This window comes from Borostomias antarcticus, assembly GCF_949987555.1.
Source record: "Borostomias antarcticus genome assembly, contig: scaffold_174, whole genome shotgun sequence".
In the NCBI taxonomy this organism is placed as follows: Eukaryota; Metazoa; Chordata; class Actinopteri; order Stomiiformes; family Stomiidae; genus Borostomias; species Borostomias antarcticus.
This window is the reverse complement of record NW_028175706.1, coordinates 39,778-63,235: the sequence shown is the minus strand read 5'-3', so window position 1 is coordinate 63,235 and position 23,458 is coordinate 39,778. Positions and strand designations below refer to the sequence as shown.

At 42.8% G+C, this 23,458-nt stretch overlaps 1 protein-coding gene and 2 long non-coding RNA genes across 8 annotated transcripts; 2 read left to right on the top strand and 1 right to left on the bottom strand.

Annotated features, from left to right (window-relative positions):
- Positions 1–926: 926 nt before the first annotated feature.
- Positions 927–7,655, bottom strand: LOC311329274 (uncharacterized protein). The gene is made up of 6 exons (XM_084463142.1): positions 7,468–7,655; positions 6,089–6,174; positions 5,472–5,603; positions 5,251–5,329; positions 2,709–2,806; positions 927–1,812 (listed from the first exon to the last, which is right to left on the bottom strand). The coding sequence occupies exons 1-4, from the start codon at positions 7,571–7,573 to the stop codon at positions 5,321–5,323; spliced, it is 333 nt and encodes a 110-aa protein (XP_084319268.1). The 5' UTR covers positions 7,574–7,655; the 3' UTR covers positions 927–1,812; positions 2,709–2,806; positions 5,251–5,320.
- A 3,474-nt stretch (positions 7,656–11,129) lies between these two features.
- Positions 11,130–17,351, top strand: LOC311329279. Of its 3 annotated transcripts, none has more exons than XR_014631302.1 (6): positions 11,130–12,135; positions 12,922–13,763; positions 13,962–14,083; positions 15,367–15,535; positions 16,276–17,117; positions 17,316–17,351. It is a non-coding gene; the product is annotated as an uncharacterized lncRNA (long non-coding RNA). The 3 variants fall into 3 exon arrangements; XR_014631303.1 differs by having other exon boundaries at positions 12,845–13,763; positions 13,962–14,036; XR_014631304.1 differs by having other exon boundaries at positions 12,845–13,763.
- A 3-nt stretch (positions 17,352–17,354) lies between these two features.
- LOC311329277 lies at positions 17,355–23,215 on the top strand. Of its 4 annotated transcripts, none has more exons than XR_014631298.1 (11): positions 17,355–17,437; positions 18,096–18,888; positions 19,038–19,126; positions 19,256–19,804; positions 20,711–20,783; positions 20,978–21,115; positions 21,419–21,531; positions 21,965–22,066; positions 22,190–22,302; positions 22,430–22,500; positions 23,031–23,215. It is a non-coding gene; the product is annotated as an uncharacterized lncRNA (long non-coding RNA). The 4 variants fall into 4 exon arrangements; XR_014631299.1 differs by having other exon boundaries at positions 19,038–19,408; positions 19,581–19,804; XR_014631300.1 differs by having other exon boundaries at positions 19,038–19,804.
- The last annotated feature ends 243 nt before the right edge of the window (positions 23,216–23,458 follow it).

Sequence of the window (23,458 nt, the reverse complement as noted above, 5' to 3'; positions counted from 1 at the left end):
CGTGCTGTCACAGCGAACTGCGAAGTTTCAGCCGACACCTACCATACATGACAACAACACGCAGCATTTGTTTACATCCATTTCGATGGGGTAAGCTATATTGATCTAGTTCAGTCCTGTTTACGTTAACGTTAAAGAATGAACGTCTGAAACGTCTCACCTTTTTAGCTAGCCTCTTTCTGGACTGTAGGTATACGGCCGTTGGAAGAGCTAGCTCTCCGTATCTACAATTGTCCCATCGTAGACCAGCTGTCCTTAAAAATATCTCCGCTCTTCTAACAAGTGTTGCAGAGAAATGTCAAAGATACTGACTCACTCGGGAGGGTTTCAGCATACGACGGTGGGTTTAGAACGCTCGGAATTGCTAATAAACATGTTTAATATATCTTATGTGACCTCTGTAAAACTGCCTTCTGAAAAAAGGTCTGTCTTCGTCTCGTTTGTTATTGGTGGTGCGCCACGCAATCTCTGCACTCCCTAGCGCCATCGCTGGTAGGAGGATTGTGTGCAACAACACGTGATGATTATTATTACATGCTTGTCACAAGATTTCGTGAGATGTCAGTCATTATGTGAAGCTTATAATAAATAAATGTTGCCTGCACTCCCTAGCGCCATCGCTCGTAGGAGATTTGAGTGTAACAATAAACACGTGATGATTATTATTACATGCTTGTCACAAGATTTTGTGAGATGTCTGTTATGTGAAGCTCTAAAAATGTCGGAGCCTATATGCAACAATTGCAGAGAACAAATAAGGAAATTCGAAGGATATTTCAGAAAACCCCATTCATCCTTGTTGATGCCCCTTCTCTCCCTCCCTCCTCCTCTCTCATGCCCAGTTCCTGGATTTGACCGTCTGACATCATCTAAGGCTAGAAGAGCACGCACCATTATAGGAATCATCATTAGAACATGTATTCTTGTGGTAGAAATGCTTTTATTCACCTATTGACATTTTGTGTTTCCATGCCTGGAAAACGCTTTTCTCAGCGAGAGAAGTGTGTTATGAACATTTTGACTGTACATGCACTGATCTGTTTGGAACAAAATGAATGACCCTATCATGTAGAAGAGCACACACCATTATAGGAATCATCATTAGAACAAATTATAATGTTTAATCATTTTCAGGCTGTAAACTCATTAATTTCCAAGATGGACGATGACTTGGAGTCTATGGACATTGACCATGGAGAGTTAAGGGCTATAAATGTGCAGATATGCCATCCTCCTCCCTTACATTAAATAGCATTGCTAAATGAATGCTGCTTGTTGTGTATCACACATCAGTATACAAGGCTGTATACTGATGTTGAATGTCTTTATACATCTTCCGTACGTTTTTAGCAGTCAACTCCTTCATACTCTGAGCTACTTAAAACCATTGAAGTATCAGTAAGTTCTCCTTTAATCACATTTCAGACCCATTGTAAATATGTACTAGTAGTGACCAAACATATTTCTTGGCTTGAATTTAAGCAGCTGCTGGCAAGATTGATATTTAAATTACAGATTCAACTTCATTGTCATTGCAAGACTCATAAGTACCATATGGGGTACCTACATGTACAATAATGTTATTTAAGTCAATGTTGCACGGCCACAGTAAGTGAATTGTATGTTCTATGCTTTACAAATGCCCACACATGTTATGTGACAGATTTCATGTACAAGTTATTTCAGATTTGTAATATCTTTTATACTTAAAAATAAATAATTCAGGCTCGCTGGTCCTGGACTGTAAGGAGTGCCGTCCCCTGGTCCTGGAGGCCGGGAGGTTCCAGGTCATGGGGATGTTGGTGGACTCATCTAGGACCAGAACACAGAGGTCACTTGCAACAATATCGCTTCTTGATTCAGTTCTGTGTTAGGGGAATGGCTTTATGATCAGAGAAAAACAGTATTTAGCTCTTGTGAAGCCTTTTAACTCAAACTGTGTGTTCTAGTAGTAGTAGTTGCGTAAATCTACTGTATCTCTGTGCAAGGCACTGGGCAGGGCTGAGATGATTGTGTTGCTCGGCTGGAATGAGGATGATAAACATCATTTAACTCAACCCGGACACCGGGTGCCACCATACCACCTACCATCAGCCAATAGACTTTGCCATCTGTGCCCTATAGAATGAAGTACATGCATCAATATCAGGTAATTAAAGACCTACACTTGTTATTTCAAAAAAGGTCTTAAAGTTATGGGCATAGCCATGCAATTCTATACAACAGAGTGAAGATATAATAACATGACACAAAATACTATATTCTATTCTATCCAACTAGTCTTGTGTATGGCATCTATGCATTCGTGTTAAGAGTATGTTATCAGTCACCAGATGTCTGTCTTCTGAGGAAACTGAATGTGGTCAATGACTTTGATTAACCCTCAATGCTGGTGGCAGTAATGTTTTTTGTCTGACACAAAGCCCAGTTGATGTCCTCTGCACTGGGCCTGATGTAATCAGACAAACAAACCTCAGACTCATATTCAATATTGATCCAGTGAAGGATGTAATTATAAAGCAGTAGTAAACAGGACAGATGTGAGACAACAGGCATTGTAGGTGTTTAATCAGTGGCAGTAAGTAGATCCATGAAGAGGTCTGTAGTAACATGGTTGAGCAATTGTGATGTTTAATTACCTTACTGCATTGCACTTTTTAAACATAGGCTATCAAAATGAACTGTTTGGTATTCAGCAGTACAGTTACCTTGAGGTTCAGCATGTCAAACACCTCCCCTAACACTCCTGGTTCTTGTTTGAAGGGTTCTGATGACAGGGGGAGGAATCACCATCTCCTGAGGCAGCCTGTAGCAAAACAATAGTTTTATTGCCTTTTTAAAGGTGTCATTCCTCCATCAATCACTATCACACGTCGGTGTCTGTGGGCGTGTGTTCAGGTTTCTGAGTGGCAGTCGTGATAGCAAGGCCCGGATTGAGCACTACCAACAACAGGAGTGATGACAATGGGTGGTAGCTTAGATCACGTGATCTCAAATTCTCAGGATGGCCATGCCAAGTTACATGGGTGGGGGAATAGACTGGACCATTTAAACTCTACCTGGACATATTATGAAATAAAATGTTTTGATGAATGCAAATTGGTGTCTTTGTTTATTTGAATAATTTGAATACATTTATTCTAATTATAATAATACATTTCAATATTTGAATAAAATACATTTATTTATTAACATTATTTTATAACATATCAACCGACCTATTCTCACAACAAATAGGCATTGGTTATAGTACGATCGCAACATAACATAGCATCAATTAGGCAGTAACAAGTGGCACAGTAATATCTTAAGTAGAATTGTAAAGAGACTCCATATATCATGTATATACAACAGCTCTTAACCAATCAGATTGCGAGCTCAGACTTATATAATACAGAGAAAATACAGTGAGGAAAATAATTATTTGATCTCCTGTTGATTTTGCACGTTTGCCCACTGACAAAGAAATGATGAGTCTATCATTTTAATGGTAGGTTTATTTTAACAGTGAGAGACAGAATAACAACGAAAAAAATCCAGAAAAACACATTTCAAAAAAGGTATAAATTGATTTGCATTTGATTGAGTGAAATAAGTATTTGATCCCCTATCAACCAGCAAGATTTCTGGCTCCCACAGACTGGTTATGTCCATGAGGCACACAAATGAGTCCTCTCCCTTTAAGAGAGTGCTCCTAATCTCAGCTTGTTACCTGTATAAAAGACACATGTCCACAGAAGCAATCAATCAATCAGATTCCAAACTCTCCACCATGGCCAAGACCAAAGAGCTGTCTAAGCATGTCAGGGACAAGATTGTAGGCCTGCACAAGGCTGGAATGGGCTACACGACCATCGCCAAGCAGCTTGGTGAGAAGGTGACAACAGTTGGTACGATTATTAGCAAATGGAAAAAACACAAAAAAACAATCTCCCTCGGTCTGGGGCTCCACGCAAAATCTCGCCTCGTGGAGCTTCAATGATCATGAGAACAGTGAGGAATCAGCCCAGAACTACATGGGACGATCTTGTCTGATCTCAAGGCAGCTGGGACCACAGTCACCAAGAAAACAATTGGTAACACACTACACCGTAATGGACTGAAATCCTGCAGCACCCGCAAGGTCCCACTGCTGAAGAAAGCACATGTACAGGCCCGTCTGAAGTTTGCCAATGAACATCTGAATGATTCAGAGGAGGACTGGGTAAAAGTGTTGTGGTCAAAAATCTAGCTCTTTGGCATCAACTCAACTCGCCGTGTTTGGAGGAGGAGGAACGCTGACTATGACCCCATGAACACCATCCTCACCGTCAAACATGGAGGTGGAAACATTATGCTTTGGGGGTGTTTTTCTGCTAAGGGGACAGGACAACTTCACCACATCAAAGGGAAGATGGATGGGGCCATGTACCATCAAATCTTGGGTGAGAACCTCCTTCCCTCAGCCAGGACACTGAAAATGGGTCGTGGATGGGTATACCAGCATGACAATGACCCAAAACACACAGCCAAGACAACAAAGGAGTGGCTCAATTAGAAGCACATTAAGGTCCTGGAGTGACCTAGCCAGACTACAGACCTTAATCCCATATAAACTCTGTGGAGGGAGCTTACGATTCAAGTTGCCAAACATCAGCCTCGAAACCTTAATGACTTGGAGAGGATCTGCAAAGAGGAGTGGTACAGAATCCCTCCTGAGATGTGTGAAAACCTGCTGGCCAACTACAAGACACGTCTGACCTCAGTGATTGCCAACAAGGGTTTTGCAATTACGTACCAAGTCATGTTTTGCGACTTTTTGTTGTTATTCTGTCTCTCACTGTTAAAATAAACCTACCATTAAAATCATAGACTGATCATTTCTTTGTCAGTGGGCAAACTGACAAAATCAGCAGGGGTTCAAATAATTATTTCCCTCACGGTATGTACTAGTAGTGACCAAAGATATTTCTTGTCAAATTAAGCGCTGGCAAGATTGATATTTTAATTACAGATTCAACTCCATTGTCATTACAAGAGTCATAAGTGCCATCTTGGGTACCTACACTAATGTTATGCAAGTCAATGTTGCACGGTCACAGTAAGTGATTACTGTGTAGTATGTTCTATGCTTTACAAATGCGCACACGTGTTATGTAACAGATGGCATGTACAAGTTTGTGTGCGAATACAATCTGCCCCATTTCTTACCATGAGGGGGGTCCATTTTGTCTGCTTACAACAGGAGAGTTAGAGGAAAATGACACTTACTGCACTAGGGAGGGTAGGATGTTGCAGTCCACTACATGGCACAGAGTCCAAAGACCTTGTTCCCGAGGGCTCAGACTGCCTGCAGGTTCAGGAGCACACAGTACGAAGAGCCATCAGAAACTCAATATAAATCAAAAAGGGTCACAGAGCTTAAGATGTATTTTATGTATAGCAGTTAGAATAAGCGAGCATTGAGATTCTTCATTTCATTCCCACTGTACCCGTTTCTGGACGTCCTGGAAGTCACAGCTGAGTATCTCTATGAAGATGGGGACAGCACCTGCCTGGATCACCTCATCAGTCTGGTGGGATGTCCCTGATGCAATGTTGGTCTGGAACCATGCAGCCTCAAACTGCACAAACACATCACACCAAATCATTACTACAGTACATCCGTATCTAACTGGAGTCGGTGTCAGAGTGTGTGTGTAAGTGAGTGAGTGAGTGAGTGAGTGAGAAGATGTATCTGCAGAGTACAGCTTTCCCTTCTCTTCAGAAACTACACAAAGCTGAGATCAATGAGGTATTCTCCACTCCATGCTCGGGAGAATACCTCTGATAGAATATCTACTGTACATAACATAACCAGAAGCAAATGTCAATATACCTCACATATAGCATGCAGATAGGCCTATGCCCCCCACCCCCCAGTGATTTATTTATTCATATCCATATATAGCATCCAGGCCGATATGCTTCTTCTTACCCGTATTTTATACTATATAGAAATTGTACTTATTGTGTAGTTTGTAATTTGTAAATTGAGTATTGGAGTGTATCTGTTATTGAGCATAATCTTAATAATCATAGGAGTCGGCAGCTTGTATTCAAGACTTACGTTGGCTGTAAGATTAAAGCTCACGTCTGCGTCACTGTCTTCATCTGTCATCTCCATAAACTGGCCCTCCACATAAATCACTCCAACTGCAAGAACATGTCACTCCATCAACAGCAAGAACATACATCTTCCACAGAGACAATGTCCGGTCATCTTTGTATCTGGTTACACTAATCAGATTCAAACAGACAGTACAATTATTTACATGAATAGAATGATTGATTTTGTCTGGCTGTACTACAATCTAACTCTACTTAAGTTATTCATTTATTCTGTATTATTTTAATCATTCATCCACTGATATTGTTTTACCAATGATATATAGCTAGGTTCCCACCTGGGAAACTAGAGACACCTCAGGTAGCCACAGGGTTTCTAAATTATGGCTATAGCCTACTGAAACTAATAAATAATAATTTTAAAATGATTTATATAATGTATGGTAATAGTACAATATGAAAATGTATGTTGTGAAATTGTAATAAATATTCTCAATAAAAAAACACAAATACCATCCAATCACATTCGAGGGTCACAACAAAACTGAGATGTACAAGTGTGAGAGACCACAGCTGCCGTCGACACTGAACGAGTTAGTAACTAAAGACTAAGAAGTAAGTATTTAACGTTGGCTAGTTTAAAAATTCAACTATGGTAGTCAACATGAAACCCCCTTCAACTTGGAAACCTAACTCAATCAACAACCTAACTCTTCAACTCTCATTCAAAGTTTAAAATGTTATAGACCTTTAGCTGTTTCAAGGAATGATTTAAAGCTGATGGACCTTTAAATTCGTCTAGCTAGCTAGGGTTGTTGTTCAAGTAACATTATGTAATCAAAGTTATCTTGTTAATAATATAATATGGGTGGTTGCTACTGGGTATAATTACTGCTTTAGATGTTTAGTTTATTTTTAAACAAAAAAAATCATTTTTAACGTTAGCATTAGCTAGCTACAAAAATGCTAGATATAGCAAGCTAATGCTAGAACAAGACTTCACAACTCCTCGAGCCATTTAAATTTCCCGGGCTTGCAAACCCTAAGCTCGCGAGTCATGTCAGATGTGCTCGTTTAGCCCTCTCGAGACTGTGAGACGGCCCGTCAGCAGTCGCCCATGCTGGAGGTTTTAGGCTAGTTAATAGGTCTATCTACCTGTCTATTGATCTCTAGCTAGTTAGCCAAAACCCAAGTTTAACCCTCCAGGACCCCCTCGAATATGAGATTATACATCTCAAGGGACTATCCTCAATAAATTCAATTCAATTCAAAAGCTAAGCTATTCTTAAACCTCCAAAGTAGCCAGCCGTGAAAACCCTCGGAAGGGGCTAATATTCGTCCAGACCTAGCTCTGGTCCAGGTCACGTTAACATTACTTACTTGAGGAGTATTCTTGTCTGCTTCCAACTCTCCAATGTCGCTGGCATTCACAATGCATGATCAAAACGGAGAAAATTGTCACAAACACGTGCCTCTTCACCAGCATGTTAAACAAAGCAAAAAACTATTAATACAAAAATAACTAGCTAGTGTTACGCTTCAAACAGCAGTAAAGTCCTGACACGTGTCGCCGCATACTGCCTACTCAATCTGAAATCCAAAGCAAAACACGTGACCGTGTGAACGAAGTTCCGTTACACCACACAAGGGTGTTTCCGGTCTCTATATTGATGGGAACTAGTCCCCACTGTCGACACAAGCACTAGGCGGTAGACAAACTGAACTCTGTGCCTATACTGTAGCTTTCATTATATTCACTTGATCATTATATTAATAGTGTACCTCCATGGTTTCAGTCCATGTCTGCATAAATACACGTTTTCTTTTTTTAACGCAACATGCTTAACACATAAGCCTACCATAAGCATTATTTTCTTAACTTTTTGTAAAATGTTTCTAAAATTCATTAGGGAATTTGGGAATAATATATTTTTCACTTTTATCTATTTTTCAGAATGTGTGAATTGTGGATAGAGACTTACAAAAGGATTGTGTGCCTATTGAGACATGAAAGTGGATGAAATAAAAACATTTGTGTGCCAGCCCCGTTTTTCTCAAATTGATTACAATCAATGACTGTGAATGACTAAGGATTATTGGACAATATCTTTTTCACTTTTATTTTTCAGAATGGAACTTTCTACTATACTAAGTAGCAGCAGCAGCAGCAATCCGTTTAGCCGGCCACCCACTGTGACGGTGGCTGTGGTTGCTGAAACGGAGACAAAAAAAGTCCTCAGGTGGAAGTTCGATGGAGAGGGAGAGTGCACCCCAGAGGTGACAAAAATAAATAAAATGTGTGCAGTGACGGATGGCCACACAGTCACAAAGGTGACACTCATGGAGGAACACCGGGGGAAGATGGAGGTTTTTACTCTTTCATTATCATACCCATTTGTAACTTACAGTATGTAAATGTTTGAATTTAAATATGATACGCATTTGCTCTTCAGCACAGCCACTGATATCTGTAGAAATCGGTCTTTGTCATGTGAATAGATTTGCTATTGTAGACTATTCTGGTTTGCTTTATGCATAACTCTTACCTCATAGCTCTTACCTCTTTTTTCCATGTGTATTCCTTGCATGTCATTAGGCAGGGAGGACCTACATCCTAAAAAATTATGGCCTGTCAGATGGAAGGGAGGGGACCAGACGTTGCCTGATTATTAGAAGGGAGACGCAGGTATTTAGAACTACTCCTATCCAGGTGCCCCCTCATGTGGCACAGGAGGCTGCCCACATAATAAATCCTCCATCACCCACCCTGGACATCAAAAGTCGAGAGACCGGACGGCTCATGTCCTTGGAGGGGCGAGTAGTCGAGGTTAGTTCAAATTCTGAGTTTGAGGGGTGGGACTTAATACTTCATAAATGGCTTTTCAAATTCTGACCCAAAGACATGAATATACAAACACTTCACTCTGGCTTACTAGAAGTCTCTTCAACTACTGGTAATAGACCAGTTGGAGTAGGCGGGATGGTATATATGCTAATAAGATACAATTTGTTATATTTTTGTCCATGCCTGAATATAGACCTGTGTATTTAACACTGTGGTTAATTTATTTTAGGCCCAATCTTAATGCATTATATATTTTCCTGCTATTGTTGTAGATCTCTTCCATCCGGAAGTGTAGTGAGAGATCGGGAGACTACCCCCTCAGGAGGGTAACCTTGGAGAAGGTGACTATGTTTTTTGAACAAAATCTGACTTTATTGTATGTAGACTACTGCATGTGCACAGCATGAACAACAGCAAGAAGAGCCACTACTATAAATATCTGTCTATTTTCAGAATGGCGAAAGGGTGGCAGTAACCCTCTGGAGGGAGGCCACCCTCCTGGAGCTCATCCTGAATAAGGACATAAAATTGACACATGTCAAAGGGAGCACAGGGCCTTATGGCTACATTGTGCAGAGCACAAATTTCACCGACATAGAGGTAAAGTGTGTTATGCTAAATGTGGGAAAACAGGATTTTACAAATTTCTTGGGTTATGTCCACAAGCTTCATATTACCAGTCCTGAATTAACTGTACACTACACATATATGAAATATGGAGAAAAAGTGCCTCAAATTAAATGTGTTTAGGACTCTGTACGCTGAACCCTATGGCTATGTTTGATTGTCCTCCTGTAGTACCTCGCTGAAACTGCAACAAGTCAGATACTTGAGATCGACGGCTTCACAGAGGGGTCTGAGGGGTGTGAGGAGGTCAGTTTGATCCTAATCTGAATACCTAGAAGCTCTCGATTTGAAAGGTAGGCACTGGCTCTGCCCCTATGCCCATGTTTTGTTGCGCTTTATTCCAGACCACCGTGCTGCTCACCAACGGTGAAACCCTCAATGTGGCCACATCTTTGTGGGAAAGTGTGTTCGGCGTGGAGGATATTCCCACAATGCCCTGCAAGGTGAGAGGGACCATTGAAGGCAACGTCATCACCTGCATGGAGAAGGAGGGAGAGGCGGGAAAATAAATTTTTTTTTTCTTTTGTTAGTTTTTTTGGGATGATGATGTTTTTTGTGGGGGGGGGGGGGGGGGGGCGAGTTTATTGTTTTGAGTTTAAATTTAGTTTAGTTTTGTATTAAATAAATAAATATTTGGACAGTTGAAGACCTATCAAAGTTGTGTTCATTTCAGCTGTTTTCCAATTCTAATAAGGCTCTCATAAGTACTTTTGATTACTAAAAGCAGATACAGGTTTCATCCCTGGTACATTAACAGTAATATAGTAACAGTTATATTTTATCATGTACATAAACATATTTAACAATGTTACAACACAGCCTCTGAGGCGGCTAGAGACACACGGTCTTCACTGGTGAAGGCAGGTGGGTAGCCCGGCGCGGCCTACACTGTTCAATACCGGCTCTGACCCAAGGGGGCGGAGTCTCGCCACCACGCCACTGAACACGCCACAGACACCACAACTCAGCCCTTGAGTGGGCTAGAGACACATGATCTTCACAGGTGGGTGCATGGCGATTGCCCGGATATCATTGCACTGCCCCCAACCGGCTCTGACCCGAGGGGGCGGAGTCTCGCCACCACGCCACGGACCTCACAACACAGCCTCTGAGGTGGCTAGAGACACACGGCCTTCACTGGTGAAGGCAGGTGGGTCACCCGGTGCGGCCTACACTGTCCACAACCGGCTCTGACCCGAGGGGGCAGAGTCTCGCCATCACGCCACTTCAAAATAGACAGATATTTATAGTCGTGGCTCTTCTTGCTGTTGTTCATGCTGGGCACATGCAGTAGTCTACATACAATAAAGTCAGATTTTGTTCTAAAAACATAGTCACCTAGTCTCCCGATCTCTCACAACACTTCCGGATGGAAGAGATCTACAACAATAGCAGGAAAATATATAATGCATTAAGATTGGGCCTAAAATAAATTAACCACAGTGTTAAATACACAGGTCTATATTCAGGCATGGACAAAAATATAACAAATTGTATCTTATTAGCATATATACCATCCCGCCTACTCCAACTGGTCTATTACCAGTAGTTGAAGAGACTTCTAGTAAGCCAGAGTGAAGTGTTTGTATATTCATGTCTTTGGGTCAGAATTTGAAAAGCCATTTATGAAGTATGTGGGACTATAGTCAAGTTAGGGACATTCTGAGGCACCCCCCATCAACTTGTTTTGTTTTTGCATTGTTTATGTACTGCGATACTGTATTGTTTTATTCACTTGCAATTGAGATATTCATGTGCATTCATCACTTGTGATTTCAATAGATTCATTATGGCTAGAACGAGTTATGCTCCCAAGGGCACAGTAGAGGGCAGCAGTGGGCCTTGGGTACAGGTCAGGACGTCAGTGCGTGCGGACGTTCAGTTCTCCCAGAGGCAGCGTAGAGAATGCGAGACTGCTGCGTGAATGATGTGTGCCACGTTTTGTATTTTGCAGGTGAGATAATGTGACAAAGTGTATGCAACGCCACTGTATGATGAATATGTAATGTATGGAGGATCTGCAATGTAGACGTTCGTTATGTTGTAATCTACCGGAGTTTTGCTAGTTGCATAAAAGTACGGAGCTCCGCCTAGCAATACAGATTAGCCATGTGGCGTTAGCTAGCTGAGTGGTTAATGTCACGTTAGCCAGTAATGGATCAATGATGAATGTGTGTAGAATGTTATCAGTGTGTGTGTGTGTAGAGAATCCCTTTGATTATTTAGCGGATACTGTGAATTCCGTGCTCTAGATGTGACATTATATTGTTTAGTGAACATTCTAGGTTGCGCATGTTCAGCAAGATTTCTGTATCGCGCACGAGCGGACGTTCAGTTCTCCCAGATGCAGCGTAGAGAATGCGAGACTGCTGCGTGAATGATGTGTGCCACGTTTTGTATTTTGCAGAGATAAAGAAGACATAAAAATCCATGCATGCCTGGAACTCCATTCTTAAATGTCCAAGTGTGCAACAAGTATTGAGTCCCACCCCTCAAACTCAGAATTTGAACTAACCTCGACTACTCGCCCCTCCAAGGACATGAGCCGTCCGGTCTCTCGACTTTTCATGTCCAGGGTGGGTGATGGAGGATTTATTATGTTTTATATTTATTATTAATTTTGACATTCAAACGCATTATGAAGTCGTTCATTTGGTTATGTGTTAGTCTGTTCAAAGATTAGCTAGCCAGCCGCGCTGTGTAGCTTCACTTCAGGTTAGCTAACGAGAAGCTAGTTAGCCAACGTTACCGTGAAATACTCGTATAAATTAGTTTCGACGCAGATCAAGTAATAATAATCTCCCTCACACTAATAATTGCATATATAGTTGCTGTAATTATACCAAACGTTAAGTAACGTTAACTCTTACTATTACTATACGTAAAATATTGTGTACTTATTATTTATTTGTTTCACCTTTGGCAATCCTGTGGCCATCAGAGGTTGCCTAGCTAATGAGCATAATGTAAATGTGTGGTGTGTAGGATCACAAATACTGATCCTACATCAGTTTGTTGGCTGACTTGACTGACTGACTGACTGACTAACTGGTTGGCTGGCTGGAATAACAAGCTAACAATCTGCTTTATTCAATAAAGGTTAAAAAAAAGTTACTTACTGAAGCCTCATCACCTTGGCTGATCATAGTTAGAAGGATGTTGACCGTGTGTGTGTGTGTGTGTGTGTGTGTGTGTGTGTGTGTGTGTGTGTGTGTGTGTGTGTGTGTGTGTGTGTGTGTGTGTGTGTGTGTGTGTGTGTGTGTGTGTGATCCATCCATCCAACAGGATGACCTGGGGGGCCACAGGAGCCTGGTTATTAGTGGGCCACCTTACTGAATGGATACTCTCTTCGACCCCTGCAGCGCCCGGTCCCAGCATGGCAGACTTCTCTCTTCAGTGGTGTCAGGACCCTGCCTGCAAGGGGATCAGGACAAAAGTCTGTGCACCGAAGGTGGAGTTCCTGAATGATGTATCTCTGAATTCCCACATAGGGAAGGGAGGATAAGGGCCCCATTTGATCTCCTTGTGACTACAGCTGATCCAGGTCATATACAGTATGACAATGGTTCTATCACCACAGATCGGTGTACAGCCGCAAAACCTCTGTGTAGACACAAAAGGCTCCCATGCAGATCCCTCGGTTCGGTTCTGCAGGCTAGTTTACAACCATGAAGGAGCACCACATCCAGCCAGGTGTGGCGGTGGTGGGCGGCAAAATCAACGTGCTGGCAGGGTGAGAAGGGCTGCTGGGAATGGGCTGATGTACTGTTGATGGTTATTTGGCTATATAGCTTTGAAGTTATCGGACACTCCATTTGGTGTGCAGGTAATTGGATCTCTCTGAATGGTATGATATTTCAATGTCAAACCCACAATACTGAAAGCATACCCTTTGACCTCCTCAGATCCATGTGCGGTGTACAACCCTAAAACCTGTGTGTATGGGTATGAAGCGGGTGTGCTGAAAATCTGACTTTATTGTATGTAGACTACTGCATGTGCACAGCATGAACAACAGCAAGAAGAGCCACTACTATAAATATCTGTCTATTTTCAGAATGGCGAAAGGGTGGCAGTAACCCTCTGGAGGGAGGCCACCCTCCTGGAGCTCATCCTGAATAAGGAAATAAAATTGACACATGTCAAAGGGAGCACAGGGCCTTATGGCTACATTGTGCAGAGCACAAATTTCACCGACATAGAGGTAAAGTGTGTTATGCTAAATGTGGGAAAACAGGATTTTACAAATTTCTTGGGTTATGTCCACAAGCTTCATATTACCAGTCCTGAATTAACTGTACACTACACATATATGAAATATGGAGAAAAAGTGCCTCAAATTAAATGTGTTTAGGACTCTGTACGCTGAACCCTATGGCTATGTTTGATTGTCCTCCTGTAGTACCTCGCTGAAACTGCAACAAGTCAGATACTTGAGATTGACGGCTTCACAGAGGGGTCTGAGGGGTGTGAGGAGGTCAGTTTGATCCTAATCTGAATACCTAGAAGCTCTCGATTTGAAAGGTAGGCACTGGCTCTGCCCCTATGCCCATGTTTTGTTGCGCTTTATTCCAGACCACCGTGCTGCTCACCAATGGTGAAACCCTCAATGTGGCCACATCTTTGTGGGAAAGTGTGTTCGGCGTGGAGGATATTCCCACAATGCCCTGCAAGGTGCTGGGCACATGCAGTAGTCTACATACAATAAAGTCAGATTTTGTTCTAAAAACATAGTCACCTAGTCTCCCGATCTCTCACAACACTTCCGGATGGAAGAGATCTACAACAATAGCAGGAAAATATATAATGCATTAAGATTGGGCCTAAAATAAATTAACCACAGTGTTAAATACACAGGTCTATATTCAGGCATGGACAAAAATATAACAAATTGTATCTTATTAGCATATATACCATCCCGCCTACTCCAACTGGTCTATTACCAGTAGTTGAAGAGACTTCTAGTAAGCCAGAGTGAAGTGTTTGTATATTCATGTCTTTGGGTCAGAATTTGAAAAGCCATTTATGAAGTATGTGGGACTATAGTCAAGTTAGGGACATTCTGAGGCACCCCCCATCAACTTGTTTTGTTTTTGCATTGTTTATGTACTGCGATACTGTATTGTTTTATTCACTTGCAATTGAGATATTCATGTGCATTCATCACTTGTGATTTCAATAGATTCATTATGGCTAGAACGAGTTATGCTCCCAAGGGCACAGTAGAGGGCAGCAGTGGGCCTTGGGTACAGGTCAGGACGTCAGTGCGTGCGGACGTTCAGTTCTCCCAGAGGCAGCGTAGAGAATGCGAGACTGCTGCGTGAATGATGTGTGCCACGTTTTGTATTTTGCAGGTGAGATAATGTGACAAAGTGTATGCAACGCCACTGTATGATGAATATGTAATGTATGGAGGATCTGCAATGTAGACGTTCGTTATGTTGTAATCTACCGGAGTTTTGCTAGTTGCATAAAAGTACGGAGCTCCGCCTAGCAATACAGATTAGCCATGTGGCGTTAGCTAGCTGAGTGGTTAATGTCACGTTAGCCAGTAATGGATCAATGATGAATGTGTGTAGAATGTTATCAGTGTGTGTGTGTGTAGAGAATCCCTTTGATTATTTAGCGGATACTGTGAATTCCGTGCTCTAGATGTGACATTATATTGTTTAGTGAACATTCTAGGTTGCGCATGTTCAGCAAGATTTCTGTATCGCGCACGAGCGGACGTTCAGTTCTCCCAGATGCAGCGTAGAGAATGCGAGACTGCTGCGTGAATGATGTGTGCCACGTTTTGTATTTTGCAGAGATAAAGAAGACATAAAAATCCATGCATGCCTGGAACTCCATTCTTAAATGTCCAAGTGTGCAACAAGTATTGAGTCCCACCCCTCAAACTCAGAATTTGAACTAACCTCGACTACTCGCCCCTCCAAGGACATGAGCCGTCCGGTCTCTCGACTTTTCATGTCCAGGGTGGGTGATGGAGGATTTATTATGTTTTATATTTATTATTAATTTTGACATTCAAACGCATTATGAAGTCGTTCATTTGGTTATGTGTTAGTCTGTTCAAAGATTAGCTAGCCAGCCGCGCTGTGTAGCTTCACTTCAGGTTAGCTAACGAGAAGCTAGTTAGCCAACGTTACCGTGAAATACTCGTATAAATTAGTTTCGACGCAGATCAAGTAATAATAATCTCCCTCACACTAATAATTGCATATATAGTTGCTGTAATTATACCAAACGTTAAGTAACGTTAACTCTTACTATTACTATACGTAAAATATTGTGTACTTATTATTTATTTGTTTCACCTTTGGCAATCCTGTGGCCATCAGAGGTTGCCTAGCTAATGAGCATAATGTAAATGTGTGGTGTGTAGGATCACAAATACTGATCCTACATCAGTTTGTTGGCTGACTTGACTGACTGACTGACTAACTGGTTGGCTGGCTGGAATAACAAGCTAACAATCTGCTTTATTCAATAAAGGTTAAAAAAAAGTTACTTACTGAAGCCTCATCACCTTGGCTGATCATAGTTAGAAGGATGTTGACCGTGTGTGTGTGTGTGTGTGTGTGTGTGTGTGTGTGTGTGTGTGTGTGTGTGTGTGTGTGTGATCCATCCATCCAACAGGATGACCTGGGGGGCCACAGGAGCCTGGTTATTAGTGGGCCACCTTACTGAATGGATGCTCTCTTCGACCCCTGCAGCGCCCGGTCCCAGCATGGCAGACTTCTCTCTTCAGTGGTGTCAGGACCCTGCCTGCAAGGGGATCAGGACAAAAGTCTGTGCACCGAAGGTGGAGTTCCTGAATGATGTATCTCTGAATTCCCACATAGGGAAGGGAGGATAAGGGCCCCATTTGATCTCCTTGTGACTACAGCTGATCCAGGTCATATACAGTATGACAATGGTTCTATCACCACAGATCGGTGTACAGCCGCAAAACCTCTGTGTAGACACAAAAGGCTCCCATGCAGATCCCTCGGTTCGGTTCTGCAGGCTAGTTTACAACCATGAAGGAGCACCACATCCAGCCAGGTGTGGCGGTGGTGGGCGGCAAAATCAACGTGCTGGCAGGGTGAGAAGGGCTGCTGGGAATGGGCTGATGTACTGTTGATGGTTATTTGGCTATATAGCTTTGAAGTTATCGGACACTCCATTTGGTGTGCAGGTAATTGGATCTCTCTGAATGGTATGATATTTCAATGTCAAACCCACAATACTGAAAGCATACCCTTTGACCTCCTCAGATCCATGTGCGGTGTACAACCCTAAAACCTGTGTGTATGGGTATGAAGCGGGTGTGCTGAAAATCTGACTTTATTGTATGTAGACTACTGCATGTGCACAGCATGAACAACAGCAAGAAGAGCCACTACTATAAATATCTGTCTATTTTCAGAATGGCGAAAGGGTGGCAGTAACCCTCTGGAGGGAGGCCACCCTCCTGGAGCTCATCCTGAATAAGGAAATAAAATTGACACATGTCAAAGGGAGCACAGGGCCTTATGGCTACATTGTGCAGAGCACAAATTTCACCGACATAGAGGTAAAGTGTGTTATGCTAAATGTGGGAAAACAGGATTTTACAAATTTCTTGGGTTATGTCCACAAGCTTCATATTACCAGTCCTGAATTAACTGTACACTACACATATATGAAATATGGAGAAAAAGTGCCTCAAATTAAATGTGTTTAGGACTCTGTACGCTGAACCCTATGGCTATGTTTGATTGTCCTCCTGTAGTACCTCGCTGAAACTGCAACAAGTCAGATACTTGAGATCGACGGCTTCACAGAGGGGTCTGAGGGGTGTGAGGAGGTCAGTTTGATCCTAATCTGAATACCTAGAAGCTCTCGATTTGAAAGGTAGGCACTGGCTCTGCCCCTATGCCCATGTTTTGTTGCGCTTTATTCCAGACCACCGTGCTGCTCACCAATGGTGAAACCCTCAATGTGGCCACATCTTTGTGGGAAAGTGTGTTCGGCGTGGAGGATATTCCCACAATGCCCTGCAAGGTGCTGGGCACATGCAGTAGTCTACATACAATAAAGTCAGATTTTGTTCTAAAAACATAGTCACCTAGTCTCCCGATCTCTCACAACACTTCCGGATGGAAGAGATCTACAACAATAGCAGGAAAATATATAATGCATTAAGATTGGGCCTAAAATAAATTAACCACAGTGTTAAATACACAGGTCTATATTCAGGCATGGACAAAAATATAACAAATTGTATCTTATTAGCATATATACCATCCCGCCTACTCCAACTGGTCTATTACCAGTAGTTGAAGAGACTTCTAGTAAGCCAGAGTGAAGTGTTTGTATATTCATGTCTTTGGGTCAGAATTTGAAAAGCCATTTATGAAGTATGTGGGACTATAGTCAAGTTAGGGACATTCTAAGGCACCCCCCATCAACTTGTTTTGTTTTTGCATTGTTTATGTACTGCGATACTGTATTGTTTTATTCACTTGCAATTGAGATATTCATGTGCATTCATCACTTGTGATTTCAATAGATTCATTATGGCTAGAACGAGTTATGCTCCCAAGGGCACAGTAGAGGGCAGCAGTGGGCCTTGGGTACAGGTCAGGACGTCAGTGCGTGCGGACGTTCAGTTCTCCCAGAGGCAGCGTAGAGAATGCGAGACTGCTGCGTGAATGATGTGTGCCACGTTTTGTATTTTGCAGGTGAGATAATGTGACAAAGTGTATGCAACGCCACTGTATGATGAATATGTAATGTATGGAGGATCTGCAATGTAGACGTTCGTTATGTTGTAATCTACCGGAGTTTTGCTAGTTGCATAAAAGTACGGAGCTCCGCCTAGCAATACAGATTAGCCATGTGGCGTTAGCTAGCTGAGTGGTTAATGTCACGTTAGCCAGTAATGGATCAATGATGAATGTGTGTAGAATGTTATCAGTGTGTGTGTGTGTAGAGAATCCCTTTGATTATTTAGCGGATACTGTGAATTCCGTGCTCTAGATGTGACATTATATTGTTTAGTGAACATTCTAGGTTGCGCATGTTCAGCAAGATTTCTGTATCGCGCACGAGCGGACGTTCAGTTCTCCCAGATGCAGCGTAGAGAATGCGAGACTGCTGCGTGAATGATGTGTGCCACGTTTTGTATTTTGCAGAGATAAAGAAGACATAAAAATCCATGCATGCCTGGAACTCCATTCTTAAATGTCCAAGTGTGCAACAAGTATTGAGTCCCACCCCTCAAACTCAGAATTTGAACTAACCTCGACTACTCGCCCCTCCAAGGACATGAGCCGTCCGGTCTCTCGACTTTTCATGTCCAGGTGTGTGTGTGTGTGTGTGTGTGTGTGTGTGTGTGTGTGTGTGTGTGTGTGTGTGATCCATCCATCCAACAGGATGACCTGGGGGGCCACAGGAGCCTGGTTATTAGTGGGCCACCTTACTGAATGGATGCTCTCTTCGACCCCTGCAGCGCCCGGTCCCAGCATGGCAGACTTCTCTCTTCAGTGGTGTCAGGACCCTGCCTGCAAGGGGATCAGGACAAAAGTCTGTGCACCGAAGGTGGAGTTCCTGAATGATTTATCTCTGAATTCCCACATAGGGAAGGGAGGATAAGGGCCCCATTTGATCTCCTTGTGACTACAGCTGATCCAGGTCATATACAGTATGACAATGGTTCTATCACCACAGATCGGTGTACAGCCGCAAAACCTCTGTGTAGACACAAAAGGCTCCCATGCAGATCCCTCGGTTCGGTTCTGCAGGCTAGTTTACAACCATGAAGGAGCACCACATCCAGCCAGGTGTGGCGGTGGTGGGCGGCAAAATCAACGTGCTGGCAGGGTGAGAAGGGCTGCTGGGAATGGGCTGATGTACTGTTGATGGTTATTTGGCTATATAGTTTTGAAGTTATCGGACACTCCATTTGGTGTGCAGGTAATTGGATCTCTCTGAATGGTATGATATTTCAATGTCAAACCCACAATACTGAAAGCATACCCTTTGACCTCCTCAGATCCATGTGCGGTGTACAACCCTAAAACCTGTGTGTATGGGTATGAAGCGGGTGTGCTGAAAATATTGGTAATGTGATTTGTATTTTTCAATGAGGTGTGCAACCCTAAAACCTCTGTCCTGTGGACAGAAGTGGCTCCTATGTAGATCCCTCTGTTCGCGGTGCATCTGGCTCAAGGCAACGAAGGGGATGTCTCATATCCCTGGCAAGCAGAGTCTCCAACGGCAAGTTCTGGTATTCTCATAGTTCACAGAATGTACACTATATTGACAAAAGTTGGGACACCTACACATTACACCTACAGCCTTTATGACATCCCATTCTAAATTCATAGACAATAGTATGGACACAAAGCAAGGTCCATAAAGGCTTGGTTAGGTGAGGTTGGTGCAGAAGAACTTGACTGGCCCGTTCAGAGCCCTGACTTCAACCCCATCGAACACCTTTGGGATGAACTAGAATGGAGATTGCGAGCTAGGCCCTCTCGTTCAACATCAGTGTCTGACGTCACAAATGCTCTTCTGGATGAATGGGCAAAAATTCCCACAGACGCACTTTAAAAAGAGTGGAAGCTGTTATAGCTGCAAAGGGGGGACCAACTCCATATTAATGCTTATGAATTCAGAATGGGATGTCATAAAATCTCCTGTAGGTGTAATGTCTAGGTGGCCCCAATACCTTCGTCCATATAGTGTATTTGATTGTCATATGTTTTGGGCCCAGACATTAAGATGTCATATGGTTTGTAACTAGATACTTAACAGAAGAATGTTAACTAGCTAGTTATGGCACTTCTCTTCAAGGGAAACGATGACAGTTCACTGTGTCAGTGCCTTATATACCTTTTCATCAAGCAAACTTGACTTTCATTGGACGCTTCACTCTGGATCAAACATTTTAAAATATTAAAATCGTAATATTTTTTTTGTTTTGTTACTATTACTATACTTAATATATATATACTACGTTATCACCACAGATCGGTGTACAGTCGTAAAACCTCTGCAGACACAAAAGGCTCCCATGCAGATCCCTCGGTTCGGTTCCGCAGGTGGTTCCTTTTCATTTATTTTCTCTTCTGCTTCCTCTCCTCTTCACTATTTTCACTCTGTATTGCTCTACTTCTCCAGTAGTGTTGTTTTCACCTGCTGCCTTTTGCAACGTGACTGAATCGTCAAGATACAAGATCAGTTTATTAGCCAGGTAAATGGTTTACACATACCAGGAATTTGTCATCTCTCAAACACAACCTGTGCTTCTCTCTTAGTGACTGACTTGCAATTCACAGCTCTTTTCATTCACTCTCCCTCTAATAGCTGGTGTATTCATGTTTGATAGTGTATCTACATGATGAGTATGTTCTAACTTTGTGTGTGTCTGTCTGTCTGTCTACACAGGCTGTCAGACTGTTTGGATAAGAAAGCAGAGACCAATGAGCTCAGGGAGAAGGACATGAAGCTGACAACATCCGCTTTCAGGCGCTTGGCTCTGCCCACCAGCTGGACCAGCTCAGAGAGTCCATGAACCGCATGCAGGTAACTCCACACACACAGTCTCAACCACACAGGTAAGCCAGGACAGCAAATGGGGGAGAGGTGAGACAGACCTTGAGGTCGAACCTGTGACTCTCAGCCTCCTTCTTACTCAAGCCTGTCCTATAGCTCAAGCGTAGAGGAGGAGGAGAGAGGACTACTGCATGAACTAACAGCCTGCTGTCAGGCCTCTGCCTATCAGAGTTTGATGATTGAGACTGTCACTCTGAGAAAGTGAGTAGCAGAGGGACAGAGAAGCAGAGCGTTACTCTTTATACGTTACTCTGCAACTGCTGTGCTTTACAGACTCAGAAGAAGAGCTGGACAGTGCATGGCCCTTCAGCTACAGGGCAGGAATGGTCAAGCCATGGAAGAGTCGGAAGAGGAAGATGAAGAGGATGATGACAACGACGACGAGGGTGAGTTCAGAAAGCGACCCAAAATCTTTAATAATAAATGTATACCTGCACATTATGAGGGGGAGGACCCGTATGCACACACACATACACACACACACACACACACACACACTCTTCTTGAAGGGTGGCTGTGTAGTCTGTGAAGGAGGAGCTGTGGACCCGTCACCCCAAAGAGACACACCTCCCACTCTGCTATATGATGCGTTTATGTTTTGCTGTGATTATAGCAATATGTGAAATTCAGCACTTAACGGCTTACTGCTGCTGCGTGAATATCCCACACACCGCCACACTAGTGTGTGTGTGTGTTTATAAATCAGGTTAAATGCCTAGATTAACCTCTTTCTTTCTTTCTTTCTTTCTTTCTTTCTTTCTTTCTTTCTTTCTTTCTTTCTTTCTTTCTTTCTTTCTTTCTTTCTCTGTCTCTCTGAAGGCTCATCTGTTCGTGTTGCAGCTTGTCTATAGGCTGTTAGTGAGACCTGTTCTACCGGGTTTGATTAAAAAGAGACTGCTGATTTCTGATCACTGTATCAGAGTGAGTGAGTCATGCTGGCACACACACACAAACAAGGTGTGAGCCGAGGTGGGCTAGGGTTGATATGAGATAGGTGTACAAGCTTGGTGGTCTTCTCTCTCTCTCTCTCTCTCTCTCTCCCAGGACTGAATGGTGAGGATGGTTTGGAAGAGACGGCCATCAAAGTCCCTGAAATGTCCAAATCACATTCAGACATGCAGCTGCTGAGACAAGGGCATGACTGCAGATACATACAGGTGAGAACAGTGAAATGTACAAATACACATACATGTAAAGGCGCACAACCCACATTCACTCATACACAGAACAAGTCACACTTCTTCCTTTAATGCCCGCTCCTTCTCTCTCCCTCTTCACCTGCAGTATTTTGATCTGGAGTCTTACTGTACCTGCAGCTGAACTGAGAGAGGGATCTGAAGATGCCATGTGTGCATGTAGGTCCTGGCTGGCATATCCTCATTACGTCCATGATGGTCTGATCTGCATGTCTGACTCTCGATTCATCACAGTCATCCTGGGCTCACACTACAGGATTTTAAAAATCAATTTCTAAATCGGGTTGCATTACACAAGGAAATCTTAACAGATATTCTTCTTGTGAATCTCAAACATGCACCCACCACAAGATTTGTGAATAAGGCATATAATCACACATCTGGGTCTGTGAGCCGATCGGGAGGTTTAAGATTTGGCCTATAAACCCCTCACATTTCACAAGATAATCTGTGTCGAACATCAGTAATGACCAACGTTCCAGACCAGATTTCTCCTCTGATTGTCGGGAGTGGTGAATCGGGGATGAATCAGCCCAAATATCCTGTAGTATGAGCTTGGCATACGACAGCCTTATTAGAGTGTCTGGAAGGGGTTGTCTTTGTGTTAGTGTGTGTGTTTTGTATGTCTGTGTGTTTGTGTTCTTATTTAAAAATATTTTTCTGTCTCTCACCTTCCTCCCTCCCTCCAGTCTATGAGGAGGTCTCCATAGACCCAGTGTGTGGCTGAAGGCTGGTCCCGGTCAAACCAGACCTGCACATAAGGGAGGAAGCAGACCGGCCGGTGCTACAGTCAGCTCCAGTCACATGGTCCTGTCTTACGCCATGGAGATGATTGCGGCCCTGGGCTGTGTGTGTGCCAGTGCGCATTAAAGTTACAAACCTATTGAGACTTGTGTTTGAGTTGTCTTTGGCATTATTCAGCTGTGATGTCCTCCCAAGTACAGTAGCCTAGTTTGATTTTGACACATTTTCCCCCTGCACTGCTGCTGTACTTTTCTGCTGCTAAAACACCCAATTTCCCCACACAGGATTCCTATCTATCTATATGTTCTCATTTGTTAATGGCAAAAACGTTTTGGGAGAGAATAAAGATGTGAGTTTTCAAAATCACTTTACA